At 40.1% G+C, this 13,637-nt stretch overlaps 1 protein-coding gene across 2 annotated transcripts; it reads right to left on the bottom strand.

Moving 5' to 3' along the window:
- Positions 1-108: 108 nt before the first annotated feature.
- Positions 109-5,065, bottom strand: UFC1 (ubiquitin-fold modifier conjugating enzyme 1). Of its 2 annotated transcripts, XM_022559255.3 has the most exons (7): positions 3,752-5,065; positions 3,472-3,594; positions 1,770-1,837; positions 1,469-1,532; positions 1,099-1,175; positions 756-846; positions 109-553 (listed from the first exon to the last, which is right to left on the bottom strand). In XM_022559255.3, the coding sequence occupies exons 2-7, from the start codon at positions 3,592-3,594 to the stop codon at positions 473-475; spliced, it is 504 nt and encodes a 167-aa protein (XP_022414963.1). In that variant the 5' UTR covers positions 3,752-5,065; the 3' UTR covers positions 109-472. The 2 variants fall into 2 exon arrangements, with proteins under 2 accessions (XP_022414963.1, XP_022414962.1); XM_022559254.3 differs by having other exon boundaries at positions 3,472-5,064.
- Positions 5,066-13,637: the final 8,572 nt, after the last annotated feature.

A 13,637-nucleotide genomic window follows, 5' to 3' on the forward strand; every position in this document is an offset into this window, starting at 1 on the left:
TCCCCTTCCCTCCTGAACTAGTATAGTTGTACATGTGCCTTGGGTCTTAGCCTGCTGACCCTAAGCCTGCTCACCCTCTATTAACAGCCACCAATGAGAACCACAAGCCACAGGAGGAAGCAGCTTTTATTGATCAGTTATCTCCAGAAACCAAAAAGACTATGTACCCACTTTCAGTCACCCCCTATCCCTCCAGGACCTCACACTGCTCCACCTGGACAAGGGATATAAATTGCCTTTTGGTTTTTCAAGGCCCTAGTCTTTCTTCTTCCTGTGTAGCCCAACTTAGAAATTCAGCAGCAATACCGTTGTTTTTTTCAGCAGTGTCTGCTGCAACTGTTGATACTTAGTAAAAATTACGGGTGAAGGGGTGTGGGGGGAAGTGGTTAGATGAGTAAAAAGAATGATGCACAGGAAAACAGGAACGTAGCCTATGGAAGGTCCCTCTGTCCTGCCTCAGTGGATTGATCCTTCATTGGCTGCATTTCTCTTTATGCTGAATCACTCCCTTCTGAATCAGATCGGGGATTTCCACTGCCAGCCACGGACCCAGCTGCAATACAAGGGAGACCCTGTGAGATTACTACCACCCAATCAATGCCTCTTATGCCATCAGAAGCTCCTTCCTAGAGATATTCTAGGAGAACACGCCCAAAGGAAAACACTGTTATTCCTTGTTTACTCTCAGTTACTTTTCTTATACCACTCAGGACCTAACCCCTTCTCCCCTTATATACCAAATACTCCAAACTTACCCCCAGAGCCATGAGATGAGCTAGTCCAAACTTAGGCACATTCCTGGCCCACAAAGGCTTAAAGTGATCAGTCAGGCATATTTTGCCACCCCTATGAGAGGGACAAGATGATCAGAAGGTGTTGACATGCAAGGTATACCATAAAGCACAGCAGGCTCTTGAGAGCACAGGAAGACTACTGGTGATCGGAATTGAGAACAAGGTCAGCTAAGTGCTTTGCCCAGGCTTGGCAGAGGGAGACCTGGAGTCTCTCTAGGCCTGCAGACTCTGGGAAAACTCCTGCCTCAGAGAGTTCTTCCCCAAGGCCTTCTTTGACCTTTTCCCATCTCCTATTCAGTCCTACCTGTACATCTTTGCTGTTTTTCCATCCAGTTCAGGGACTGCGATTTCTGGAGCAGTAGTGGGATATGTGATAGGAATCTGGAAGAATTATAAAGCTTTAATAAAACAGAATCAGAATAGAAAGGAACTAATCTAATCAGATATACACATTTCTTGGTTGAACTGAAATGTTCTATAAACTCATCAAGCAGCAGTCACACACCAGGATTCTGGACATGGAGATGAATAACTATAACCTATGCTTGTTTCAAACCTCAGCTTTTCCCTCCCATTTAAAAAGTTATCTTTGGTCCCTCCTGGTTAGCTTGTTAACAATCACCTAATCCCTCCTGTTCTACTAACCTCCATAATTCCCACTCCATCATACTCACGTCAAACTCGATGTCAAACTCATATTTGAGGAGGTCATGGATGTACCAGCATTTTCCAAACCACCTGTAACACAGACCAAACCTCAGTGCAATTTTCCCATTCTTCTAATACTCAGATGACATCTTCTTGGCTTAGGTCACCAGCCTGGGAGACTCGTGGGTTGGGAATTGGGGAACTCTGGAGTTGTGGGAGTGGAGACCAGAAAGGGGCAGGAAAGGCCTAGCAGTGGGCTCTGGGACACCAAAATGCTCAAGCTATGTGGCATCCCCACCCTCACACCTCCCAAGAGGGTCTGCCTACCGAGTCCCTTCCTTGTTGGACTCCAGTCGGAACCAATCATTGTCTGCATTCTTGTTGTTCTCCACGTACTAAAAGTAGAGAATGAGGTCTTTGAGGGGAGTGTTGAGGTCAAGGGCAGTCCCTCTTCCCTCAAAAGAAAAGTGTGTGATTACTTCCTCTCTTAAGCACCCATATGCTGATGACTTTTAAATCTTTATCTTTAATCTAGAGCTTTTCTCAAAGCTTCAGCTCCATTATCCAACTGTGTATTGAAATTTCTACCTTCATTCCACAGGTACCTCAAACTTGGCAGTCCGTTTCCCTCTAGTCTTTCAGACTTGTTTCTCCACTGCACCAACCTCAGTTGGCACTATTAGCATTCAGTCACCCAAGCCAAAGACCTGGGAATCATCCTTGACCCTCCTTCTCCTTTACTCTACAAACCAATCTTTTACAACGTCCTGCTGATTTTACCTTCTGAATATTCTTTAAATCTACCTCTCCTCTCTATCTTCACCATAACTCCCAAGTTTAGAGATCATCATCTTTCTTTTGCCTAGATTAATGACAGCCTCCTAACTTCAATCTTATCCCTGTCAATTCTATTTTCCTCTCTACTGCCAGTGACTGATCTAAACCCAAATCTCATCGTGTTACTCCTCCGCTTAACATCATTTAAAGGTATCCCAATGCCTCCAAGATAAAATTCAAGTGCTCAAATCTATTTGTCAAGCCTTATCTACCACTCCCTGCCACACTTTGATGCTCTAACAACTCTGATCTACTTGTGTTTCTTCATATATGTCATGGTGTTTCTAGCTTCTATGACTGCTCATGCTGTCCCTTTTGCCTTGAATGTTCTTCTCTTACCTTCATGTTTTATCAGGCCAACTTATGTTCACCCTTTAAGCCTCAGCTCAAGCATTGCCTCTTCTAGGAAACCTTCCCTGACCAGACCCAAGCTGGATTTCGGTATCTCACCTCCTGCTTCAAAACATCTTAGCAATTTCTCAGACTCCTTCTCCCTGTTTCTCCACATAATGTATTATCATGATATGTTTCTGTCCACCTCCGTAGGCTCAATTTTATTCGGCTTTGGATGCCCTTCCTAGGTACTTGGTGTACAATAAATGTTTTTTAGTGAATGAATACATGCATCAGGAAAGCTGCTAGCCTTTGAAACAGAGACCACCGCAAGAAAGTCAAATTTTCTTCTCCTTCCACAGAAGGGAGATTAGCTCAGAAGATGGCTCGTTCCTAACCCTGAGCTCAGCTCCTTGTCTCTCTGCAACTAATATCTACCTGAATTTTTAGCTCTAACGTGGATTCCTCCCTCAGGACAAGTGAAAGAGGGAGCGGAGAGACGCGGACCGGGACTTAGGGCTCCAGGAATTCCTTTTGACCACCTCCCCTACATCCAGGAGAGCAATCACCTGGGGCCAGGAGGACACGTCATTCTCCGAGGCGGCATATCCCCCAAATAACTGCTGCTTTCAGTCAGAAAGTCTGGCGCCACCGTGGCTCCTAACCTGAGTCTCTTGGGAGGCACCTCCTCCCCACCGCGCTTCCCTAAGTCCCCCAGCCCCGCAGTCGTCCAATATCTATGAATTCGTAAAGTTAAACTTTAAAACCGGAAGCGGCTTCCACACGGAGCATATTTCTAAGGACACCAGATTACCCGCAACCCTTTTGCGACGCGGTTGGCAGTAGAAGCACAACTGACCCGGATAAGAGACTGATATTCCTCCTTGAGTCTCTGCACCCACAACTCCCGATCTCGAGGTCCGGCATTGGTCTTCAGCACCGGGATCTCAGACACGACACGCCGGGTGGCCTCATCCGCCATCTTGGACCAGGGCGCAAGAGAAACACGGAAGTGGTATTACCTGCAGTTTACATTCAGGGCGCCTCCATCTTTACTACTGGACGATGGGGAGTTGGGCTGCCTTGAAACTTCTTTGAATACGATCTTTATTTTATAGTAACGAAGAGAAATTTGTCACCTGATCACTTGCTTATGGGTGCAACGAGAAGAAAAGAATGGAAACGGATGTCTCTGTCCTGAATATAATTAAACCGCAGATTGCTCAAAGGGTGACTTCCGCTCATGCTCAGAGACGTAATCTCAGAAAACGCTTCCGGACACTTGAAGAGTTGTTACAATTTCAGGCAGTTCTAGGCGCTGTTCCGGACGCTGTCATCCTAAAACGCGCGATTCACATGTTTCGGCTTCGAATAAACTTCTTTAACTTATTGTAGTTCAGCTGAGATAGCGGGGGGCCAATGCAGTGATCCATTAGGAGGGTAGTAAACTCCTGAGAATTGTTGGGAACCGTGGAGAATCAAAGTATATACAGTCTCAGCCCTGAACCGTTAACACAATTGAATTAGAAAATTCTTAATAAATGCCAAAGGAGTTTAGAGGTCACGGGAAGACTTGCCTTAGTGTAGCTTAGGCATTTGGGTCTGGAATGAACTCATCTAGGAAGGAATCATGTCTCTTATCTCTAGTGCATGGCACACAGTAGGTACCCAGTAATCCTTTTGAGAAATTTGTATCTTCCAGTTGATTTTTAAACCTAAGCACATTATTTTTGGCCTTAACTTACATATCTGTTGCAGTGTTAATCGTTCCAACCCATGGCAGTAATTTTGGATCAAATCCCATTAATCATCAAATTCTAGTCTGTCTACAACTTTAATTTCTAATGGCTGAAAACTCCAGTACAGTGTTGAGATGAGACAACCTTGTCTTGTTCTGATTTTAGAGGGGAAAGCATTGTCTCTTCCTTAAGTATGATGTTACCTGTAGGCTTTTCGTGGATGCCCTTTATCAAGTTAAGGAAGTTCCCTTCTCTTCCTAGTGTTGAAGGTTTTTATCATGAATGGATATGGATTTTTTTCCCAAACGCTTTTTCTTTATTCACTGAGATGATGATGTGGTTTTTGTCTTTTATTTGCATGCTATATATTTCTTTCTTTGAAATATTGGATATTGGATAAGGGTAAGGCAAAGCTTGTAATATCTCATTAGAGTTCTTTCTCCTAGAGAAATAAAGATTTATTCCATTTAGGGTGTAGGCTCTGTGGTGTGGTAGAGTGCAGAGATTCGGAATGAGGCTTGCAATTTAATTGTCATAAGACTTTAGAGACGGGGGAGAGAGAAATGGGGAAACGTAGGTCAAAGGATACGAACTCTCAGTTATAAAAAGAATAAATTCTGAGGATTTAATGTACAGCATGGTGACTATAATTAATAAAATGGTATCGTATGTTTGAAAGTTGCTGAGAGTAGATCTTAAGCATTCTTAACCACACATGTGTAAACTATGTGAAGTGATGGATGTGGATATTGATCTTGGTAATCATTCCTATATATATATATATATATATATATATATATATATATAAAACTATCGCATGTATATGATTTATATGTATATCAAACCATCACTTTATACAATTATATTTGTCAACTATTCCTCAGTAAAACTGCGGCGGGGGGAAAGACTTTGGAGAGTTACTCTGTGAACTGCATTTTCTCCCCTATAAAAGGATAGTAATGCTTATAGGGTGATTTTAACTATATATGCAGTGTCTCTTCATTCATTCACATAATAGATTTTCAGAATGAAATTCACATTAAATATATGGCAGGGCTTCGCTGGTGGCTAAGAATCCGCCTGCCAATGCAGGGGACACGGGTTCAAGCCCTGGTCCGGGAAGATCCCACACGCCGCGGAGCAACTAAGCCCGTGAGCCACAACTATTGAGCCCATGCGCCACAACTACTGAGCCTGCGCTCTAGAGCCCGTGGGCCACAACTACTGAGCCTGCATGCCACAACTACTGAAGCCTTTGTGCCTAGAGCCCGTGCTCCGCAACAAGGGAAGCCACTGCAATGAGATGCCCACGCACTGCAATGAAGAGTAGGCCCTGCTCGCCGCAACTAGAGAAAGCCTGCGCACAGCAACAAAGACCCAATGCAGTCACAAATAAATAAGCAAAAATAAATATATATATATGTATGTGTATATATATACATATATATATATATATATATATATATATATATATATATGGCAGTAATTTTCAAACTTTTTGTAATACTGGAGCCAGGTTAACAACAACAACAAAAAATCTCACTTGGAATCTCAAAATATAAAAATGATCAGTGCAGAGCTGCTCTTGTTCAAGTGCAGGCAGAAGACCTCTAGCCTTAGAATACTTCCCCTATGGTAACAACACATCACACTTTATTGTTTAATTGTCTTGAAAGACTGTAAGCTCACAGTAGAGACTGTGTGTCAGTCTTGTTCATACAATAATACTGTAATGCCTGGCACAAAGTAAGTGCTCAATCAATATTTTTAAAATAAAGGAATATCTTGATGAGTTAGGTAAGCATCAGACAAGCTGTCACCTTAAATCTGCATCTTACCTTTTTTTTTTGAAAATCACCTTATTAGACCGCTTTGTAAAGCAGAGTTCATAATGCATGACAGCTGTCTCTATTGTAAGCATAGTTGCATCTCTGGAGAGAGAAACTTCTTTAGAGAAGTTTCTTTTTAAATTATCAATTTAGCTGATTCTTGCTTTAAGTAATTCTCACAAGAGATCAGAAGCTAAGGTTGAGAAGACTGAAAGAAGAGTGTGTAGGCCTGAGCTTCATCTTTTTTCAAAGGAAGGGCTCATTCATACACAATTCATGTGTTTATGGAGTTCTTACTACATTCAGGCATTGGAAATACAGTAGTGCACAAGGCAGGCAGAGTCCTTGCCCTCATGGAAATTGTCCTAAAACAGCTATAAAAAGGAACCTGACAGAATTGATTGGAAAACTCAATTCTGGGAAACACACTAACGTCAGACCATGGTTTTGATGGGATAGTACTGTTGAGTACATGAGGGAGCCTCTGAAAGTAGTTGAAAATCCCATTGTCAGTCATCATGGAGAAAGGTAGCTCCTGGGACAAAAGGAGAAATAAATATTGTATTAGGAAATGAATTAAAATTTTTCCTCCTTCTGGTCTTTAAGGGGTTAGTCTGGACTCTGATATTCTGGAATATTACTCAGAATGGTGAGGGAAATACTGGTTCTCCTACAGGGAGGGAGCCACCCTATAGAGCAGGGGTCCCCAAGCCCCTGGGGCCGTGGACCGGTACCGGTCCGCAGCCTGTTAGGAACCGGGCCGCACAGCAGGAGATGAGCAGCGAGTGAGCAAAGCTTCATCTGCCGCTCCCCGTCGCTCGCACTACCGCCTGAACCCCTCCCCACCCCACCCCCCACCGGTCCGTAGAAAAATCGTCTTCCATGAAACCGGTCCCTGGTGCCAAAAAGTTTGGGGACTGCTGCTATAGAGGATCAGTGTAGATGAGTGGCCACTTTTGTAAAATTTTCTCCTTTGTTATTGCCTTTAATTATTCTGGAGACTTCAGCAAAGAATTTTTGTAAACTGTAACCTGATCTCTGTTATGACGTGGGGAATTAGTTTCACACTTAGAGAACTTGGTAAAGTGAATGATAAAAACTAACATTTATACAATGCTTACTGTGTGCTAGGCACTGTCCTAAACGTTTTTAAAAATTAGATCCTTTAATTCTGGCAACAACCTTAAGATAATTACTTTCATTAGCCTCATTTACATTTGAGGAAACTGAGGAACAGTCAGGTTCAATGAAAGAAAGCCCTATATCACACAGACACTAAATGGTAGAATTGGAATTCAAGCCCAAGCACAGTCTGGCTCTAGAAATCACATCCTTAACCAGCTTTCTATCATTTCCAGGCCAATGTGAAATTAGCACCAGTGATCTGAGGGGATGGAGGTGGTGGCAGGGGCTATTCACGGCCCTAAAAGGGAAGACAGCTATCAGTAATGAACCAGTGTTTCTGAAAACACAAAGAGAGACTGCAGGAACAAACAGTGGAGCTGCAGGAACATAAATGAGATAACAAACCCCCTCCCTGGAATGGGCTGATGTGTGCACAGGACCCTCTGAGGTGTTGGTATCATCCCTAGAGATTTTGCAACTATGGACTTTAACTGCAACCTACTAGCTAGTAAGATCTTGGCAAGGGTTGGGAGTGTCAGAGGATTTGGTTAACAAAGATGAAAAGACGTATTCTTTGGGGAGGAAAAACTAATAAGCAGTCAATTACCATAAAATAAAAAATCTCTATTCTGGAGGTATACAAAGTACTGTCTGAGTAAGTATTCCTGAGAATCAGGTAAGGCTGTTAGTATTTGAACTGGAACTGTTAGGATGAGCACATTGAATGTGCGGGCAAGGAGAGAGCAGGGTAAGTATGGCATTCTAAGCAGAAAGAAGAACATGTGTAAGGCAGGAAGGCATGAGGGAATATAGTATTATATTAATGACACAAAATATCTAGATTATTTATAACAGAAGAGGGAAGAAAGCTCCTAGAAACTGTTAATGTTATATTAACTATATGGAATATGCTATAGAGGAATATTTATAAAATAAGTGTAAAATCAGAACACAAAATTGTACATAGATGTGGTTTTAAAATATTTACTTTTGAATAGATAATACATACACCTGCTCAAAATTCAAAAGATACAAAAGGATATAGAGTGAAACGTTGTCTCCCTCTTATCTCATTCCTTGGCTAGTTCCCTTCCCCAGGGGCCTCTCCCCTCCAACTAGTTTTTTGTATATCCTTCCAGATATACTCTATGCACTTACCAATATGTACACACATACACATTCAGATGATTTATAAAAATCATCGCATACTATTCACATTTCTGCACATTGCTTTTTTCACTGAATAATATATCTTGGAGGCTGTTCTATATTAATACATACAAAACTACCTCATTCTTCCCCCCCCCCTTTCTTCTTTTGTAGATGCATCCCATTGTATGGATCTACCATAATTTATTCAACAAGACCCTCAGGATGTTTATTTAGGTTGTCTTTTGCTATTACGAACAGTGCTGCAGTTAATAGCCTTGCCTACTCATCATTTTGTACATATGTAATAAATACTTAGATATGGAACTGTTGCCTCAAAAGATTTGTGTATTTTAAATTTTGTTAAATACTGCCAATTTGCCTCTAGAAAGATTAAACCAATTTGTATTACTATTAGCAATATATAAAATGACAAGTTTCCCCACCGCTCCCCCTCAAAAAATCAGAGTTGTTTTTGCCAATTTCATGATTGAAATGGAATCTCAAGACAATTTTAATGTCCATTTCTCTTATTATGAGTAAGGCTGAATATCTTTTCATATGTTTAGGATCCATTTGTATTTCCTTTTCTGTAAATTCTTATATCCTTTGCTCCTTTTTAATTGTCATTCATTTTTTCTTACTGATTTGTATGAGTTTAAAAAATATACATATTAAAGAGGTTAGCCGTTTGTGATGAGTTGTAAATATTTTTCCCAGTTAGTCATCTGTCTTTGCTTTTGTTCAAAGTATTTTTAACCACGTGGAAAATTTTCATACATGAGGTCAAGTCTACCAGTCTTTTTTGCTTATAACTTCTGGTGTTGAGTCACCACAACAGTTTATATTATTTAAAAAAAATTATCCCATGTTTTCCTCTAGTACTTTTTCTCTTAAAATGAAAATGGCTTTGTTTGTTCCAGCTTATTTAAACAACATGGAAAAATAAAATTAATTCAAAATCCTACCCCAAGAGAAAAAAACTTCTATCATTTTAAGTATACATCATTCCAGACATCTCTATGTGCACATTTTCTTTCTTCTGCTTTCTTTGGGTTTAATTACTGTTATATAGGTTCTTTTTTTTAAATTAATTTTTACTGGAGTATAGTTGCTTTGTGTTATATAGGTTCTTGAAATGGATGCAAAGCTTATGAACTTTCAGCTTTTCTTTTTTCCTAATATGTGCACTTAAGACTATACATTTTCCTGTAAGCACAGCTTTAGTTACATCTAAGTTTTGGTATGTAGTATTTTTATTCTCATTCAGTTCAAATTATTTTCTAACTCCAATTGTGATTTTTTGGGGGGTTACTTAGAAGTAGTGTATTTCATAACTGCTAGTTACTTTTTTGTTACTGATTTGTAGCTTAACTACAAATCAAGAAACACACTTTGTATAATTTTAATACTTCGAAATCTGTTAAAATTTGCCTTATAGCACACTATGGTCAGTTTTAAAAATGTTTCAAGTGTGCCTGAAAATAATTTGTTATTTAAAGTTTTGGAGTACAGTGACTATATATCTGCTTGTTGAATCAAATTTGCTGCTCACGTTATTTTTTATATCCTTACTAATTTTTTTGGGGGGTGTCTACTGGTTCTGAAAGAGGTATCCTCTATCAGTGGATGACAGCAGTATATTAAATCTCCTATTATGATAGTGAATTTGTCTATTTTTTTCCTTGTAGCTCTGTTGCTCTATATAATATGAAGTTAAGTGCATACAAATTTAAAACTTCCTGGTAAATTGGACTTGTTGATATGAAGTTTCCTTGTTTATTTCTAGTAATGCTTTTGCTTTCAAGTCTACTGTATCTGTTATTATATAATTTCCTTTGGGTTTATATTTGCACAGTATATCTTTTCCAATTCTTTTACTTTCAACCTTTTTGAACCATTATGTTTTATTTATTTTTTTAATAAAATTTTTAAAATTAATTAATTTTTGGTTGCATTGGGTCTTCGTTGCTGCATGTGGACTTTCTCTAGTTGCGGCGAGCGGGGGCTGCTCTTCATTGTGGTGTGCGGGCTTCTCATTGTGGTGGCTTCTCTTGTGGAGCACGTGCTCTAGGTGCGCGAGCTTCAGTAGTTGTGGCACACGGGCTTTGTTGCTCCATGTCATTTGGGATCTTCCCGGACCAGGGCTTAGACCCATGTCCCCTACATGGGCAGGCGGATTCTTAACCATTGCACCACCAGCGAAGTCCCTGTACCGTTACGTTTTAGATAGTTTCTAGTATTTTATATTAATTACGATTGGCTATTAATACATGTGGAAGCAATTTTAAAGGGTATGTATAATCCTTCCACTGATCTAAGGTGACACCTTTATCAATACAAAATTTCCTCACGTATTTGGGTCTATCCAAGAACATGATATTATTTTCCGTTTGATCAAGTTCTCTTTTATGTGGGTAGCATTTTATTTTATTTAATTTATTTATACATTTATTTATTTAGTTTTGCTGCATTGGGTCTTCGTTGCTGCGCATGTGCTACTCTTTGTTGCAGTGCACGGGCTTCTCATTGTGGTGGCTTCTTTTGTTGTGGAGCACGGGGGCTCTAGGCACGTGGGCTTCAGTAGTTGTGGCTCGTGGGCTCTAGAGCACAGTTTCAGTAGTTGTGGCGCACGGGCTTAGTTGCTCCATGGCGTGTGGGATCTTCCTGGCCAGGGCTCGAACCCGTGTCCCCTGCATTGGCAGGCGGATTCTTAACCACTGCACCACGAGGGAAGCCCGTGGGTAGCATTTTAAAATTTCATTCATACTGGGAAGTCCCTGGCTGCCTAGTGGTTAGAGCTCTGTGCTTTCACTGCCAAGGACACAGGTTCAATCCCTGGTCAGGGAACTAAGATCCTGCAAGCCATGCGGCACGGGGAAAAAAAATTTTTTTTTCATTCATACAGATCTTGCTCATTCTTGTTAATTATTCCTAGGTATTTTATCTGACTTGTCACTATTGGGTCTTTTTTTGATTATACCTTTAACTTATTGTTTATATATAAGGGATATTTATTTCTGCATGTTACTTCCCCTCCCAACCACCACTTTACTAAATTCTAGTAATAATTTTAAAGTTGATTCTCATGATTATATCTATGTAAATAAGCTATCACCTGCAATAATAACTACATTATTATTTTAGCTATATAAAATGTCTACAAATAGCTAAAGCTTGGAAGAAAACATTAAGAAATGAGGTAAAATGAGTTAGGAAAAGTCTTTTTGTTAGTTATAAGTTCATTAATGATTAGCTAAAATGGTGACAGGATTCTTAGCATTTTAAATGAGTTCAGGGCCTGGACACATGGTCTTCTAGAAATGAGAAATATTTGTAAGTGAAATTGTTTTCTGTCTAGGTCATCTGAGGAACACACAATATAGCAAATGTCCACATTTTCAAAGAGGGAAATTCTAGATGGTGAATTCTGGAAACTAAAAAACTAAGATTATTGATTCTTAGTCAAACTGTAGAAGTTATTAAAGAGTATTTTATGAATAGAAAAGAAAGCAGCGATCCCCAGATGCCTACAGTGGTTCATGGCGATGTGATTCAGTCTCCCAAGGTGTCGGCTCTTCCTTGCCTTTGGGCCTTTAGCAGGTATCCTCTCAGCCTGGGGTATTCCTCCCTTTTCTTCAAGAAGGCTGGCTCCTTTGGGTCCTTTGGGTCTCAGCTTCCATGTAACCTCCTCAAAGAGAGCTTTCCCTCATCATTCATTTTTCTGTCACAGCATTCTGTTCTTTTCCTTCATAGCACCTATCTCAAGTTAAAATGATATATTTGCTATTTTCTTTCCTTAGTGTCAGCCTACCCATGTAAACTGTAAAATCCATGAAGACATGGACCACGTCTGCTTTGTTCACCACTCTGTATCCTATCCTATATGCCTATCACAGTACTTGACATTAGTAAATGCCTAACGTATATTTATTAAGTAAATGACTGAATGACTTTCCTTGTCAGTGTCACTAGATTAACAGACTAGAACATCATAGAGACAGTACATCTTGACTTCAGGAAAACATAACAATTTCCTGATATGTTCTTTGAAAAAGATAGTGAATTTGCTAGAATATAGAATCATTTTTATTTGACTGAACAACCAACCAAAGAGAATTAATTCTCTAATTAGCTGGTGGGGTTGGTAATTGTCATGGCCTACCTGTGGGATAACCAATGACTTGGAAAAATCATCCCCATGGGGGCAGCAGAGAGCATTAACAAAGAACCTCCTGAATTTCTGAAACCTGGTGAAAATTGTTATATATAAATATTAGGTAACATTTATCCGCTGCTTACAATGAGCTAGGCCCTGTGTTGACACTGCACATATATTATTTAATATAATCATTAAAACAGGGACCTATGACATGGATGTTATTTTATATTTGCCCTTTTTACAGATGAGAAAAAAAGCTCAGAGAAGGAACTTGCCCAAAGTCATATTAGTGAGGGTCAGAGCTGGCAAATGAAGGGAACAGGCTAAGGAGAATTTTGGACAGCAGATCATTAGGATTCCGTGACTGATTGTGGTCCCTACTCTTCTATTCAGGAGCCAGCAGACACTGGAATTCTAGCTAAGGGCTTACAGCTAGGTTTGAAGTACAACTGAAATTAGGAGCAAGTATGATGCTTGGGTGAAAATGAGTAGCTAGAGCAGCTTGGAGTTAATGGGAAACCATGACCTAGAGAGGACTGTCAGGTCATCAAGTCATTCTAGGATAAAGTTCAAGAGGAAAGCCCAGGCAGGGACATAGGGATCAGAGCGGGCCTGGAAGAGTCAAGAGGATACTTGTGACAATAGGTTGCTAACAGGGTATAGAATTCCTTAAGGGGATGTCTGGTTTAAGAAGATTTTAATTCTGGCAGAGCTGGGGAACAGCGTGGACTGGGACAAGCAGCCTCAAAAGAGTATTCAGATTAAAAAAGATAAGAGATCTACTATAATTTGAATTGGTAGTACCGTTGACTGGGAAAAAAATATTTAGTAGGGACATAGTAGCTATCTGAAGGGCTGACATTTAGCTCTGATGTGTGGATCCAGAGGAAAAAAAATAGGACCAATAAATGGAAGTTACAAAGAGATTTTTCTAAGTACAGAAAAAAAAAAAAGGCGTTTCTAACCACTGAAAATTAGAGTGAATTGAGAATTAAGTGCAGGACATACTGGAAATGGGAGC

The sequence above is a fragment of the Delphinapterus leucas genome, chromosome 1 (assembly GCF_059928025.1).
Source record: "Delphinapterus leucas isolate spDelLeu-1000000601 "Yukka" chromosome 1, BTC_Dleu_Yukka2, whole genome shotgun sequence".
Lineage (NCBI taxonomy): Eukaryota > Metazoa > Chordata > Mammalia > Artiodactyla > Monodontidae > Delphinapterus > Delphinapterus leucas.

Coding starts and splice junctions, on each gene's coding strand:
- UFC1 (XM_022559255.3), bottom strand. CDS start 3,594: ATGGCGGATGAGGCCACCCGGCGTGTCGTGTCTGAGATCCCGGTGCTG. Junction 1,838..3,471: donor AATATCAGTCTCTTATCCGG/GTCAGTTGTGCT, acceptor CTCTACTTTTAG/TACGTGGAGAACAACAAGAA. Junction 847..1,098: donor AAAACAGCAAAGATGTACAG/GTAGGACTGAAT, acceptor TCCCTCTCATAG/GGGTGGCAAAATATGCCTGA.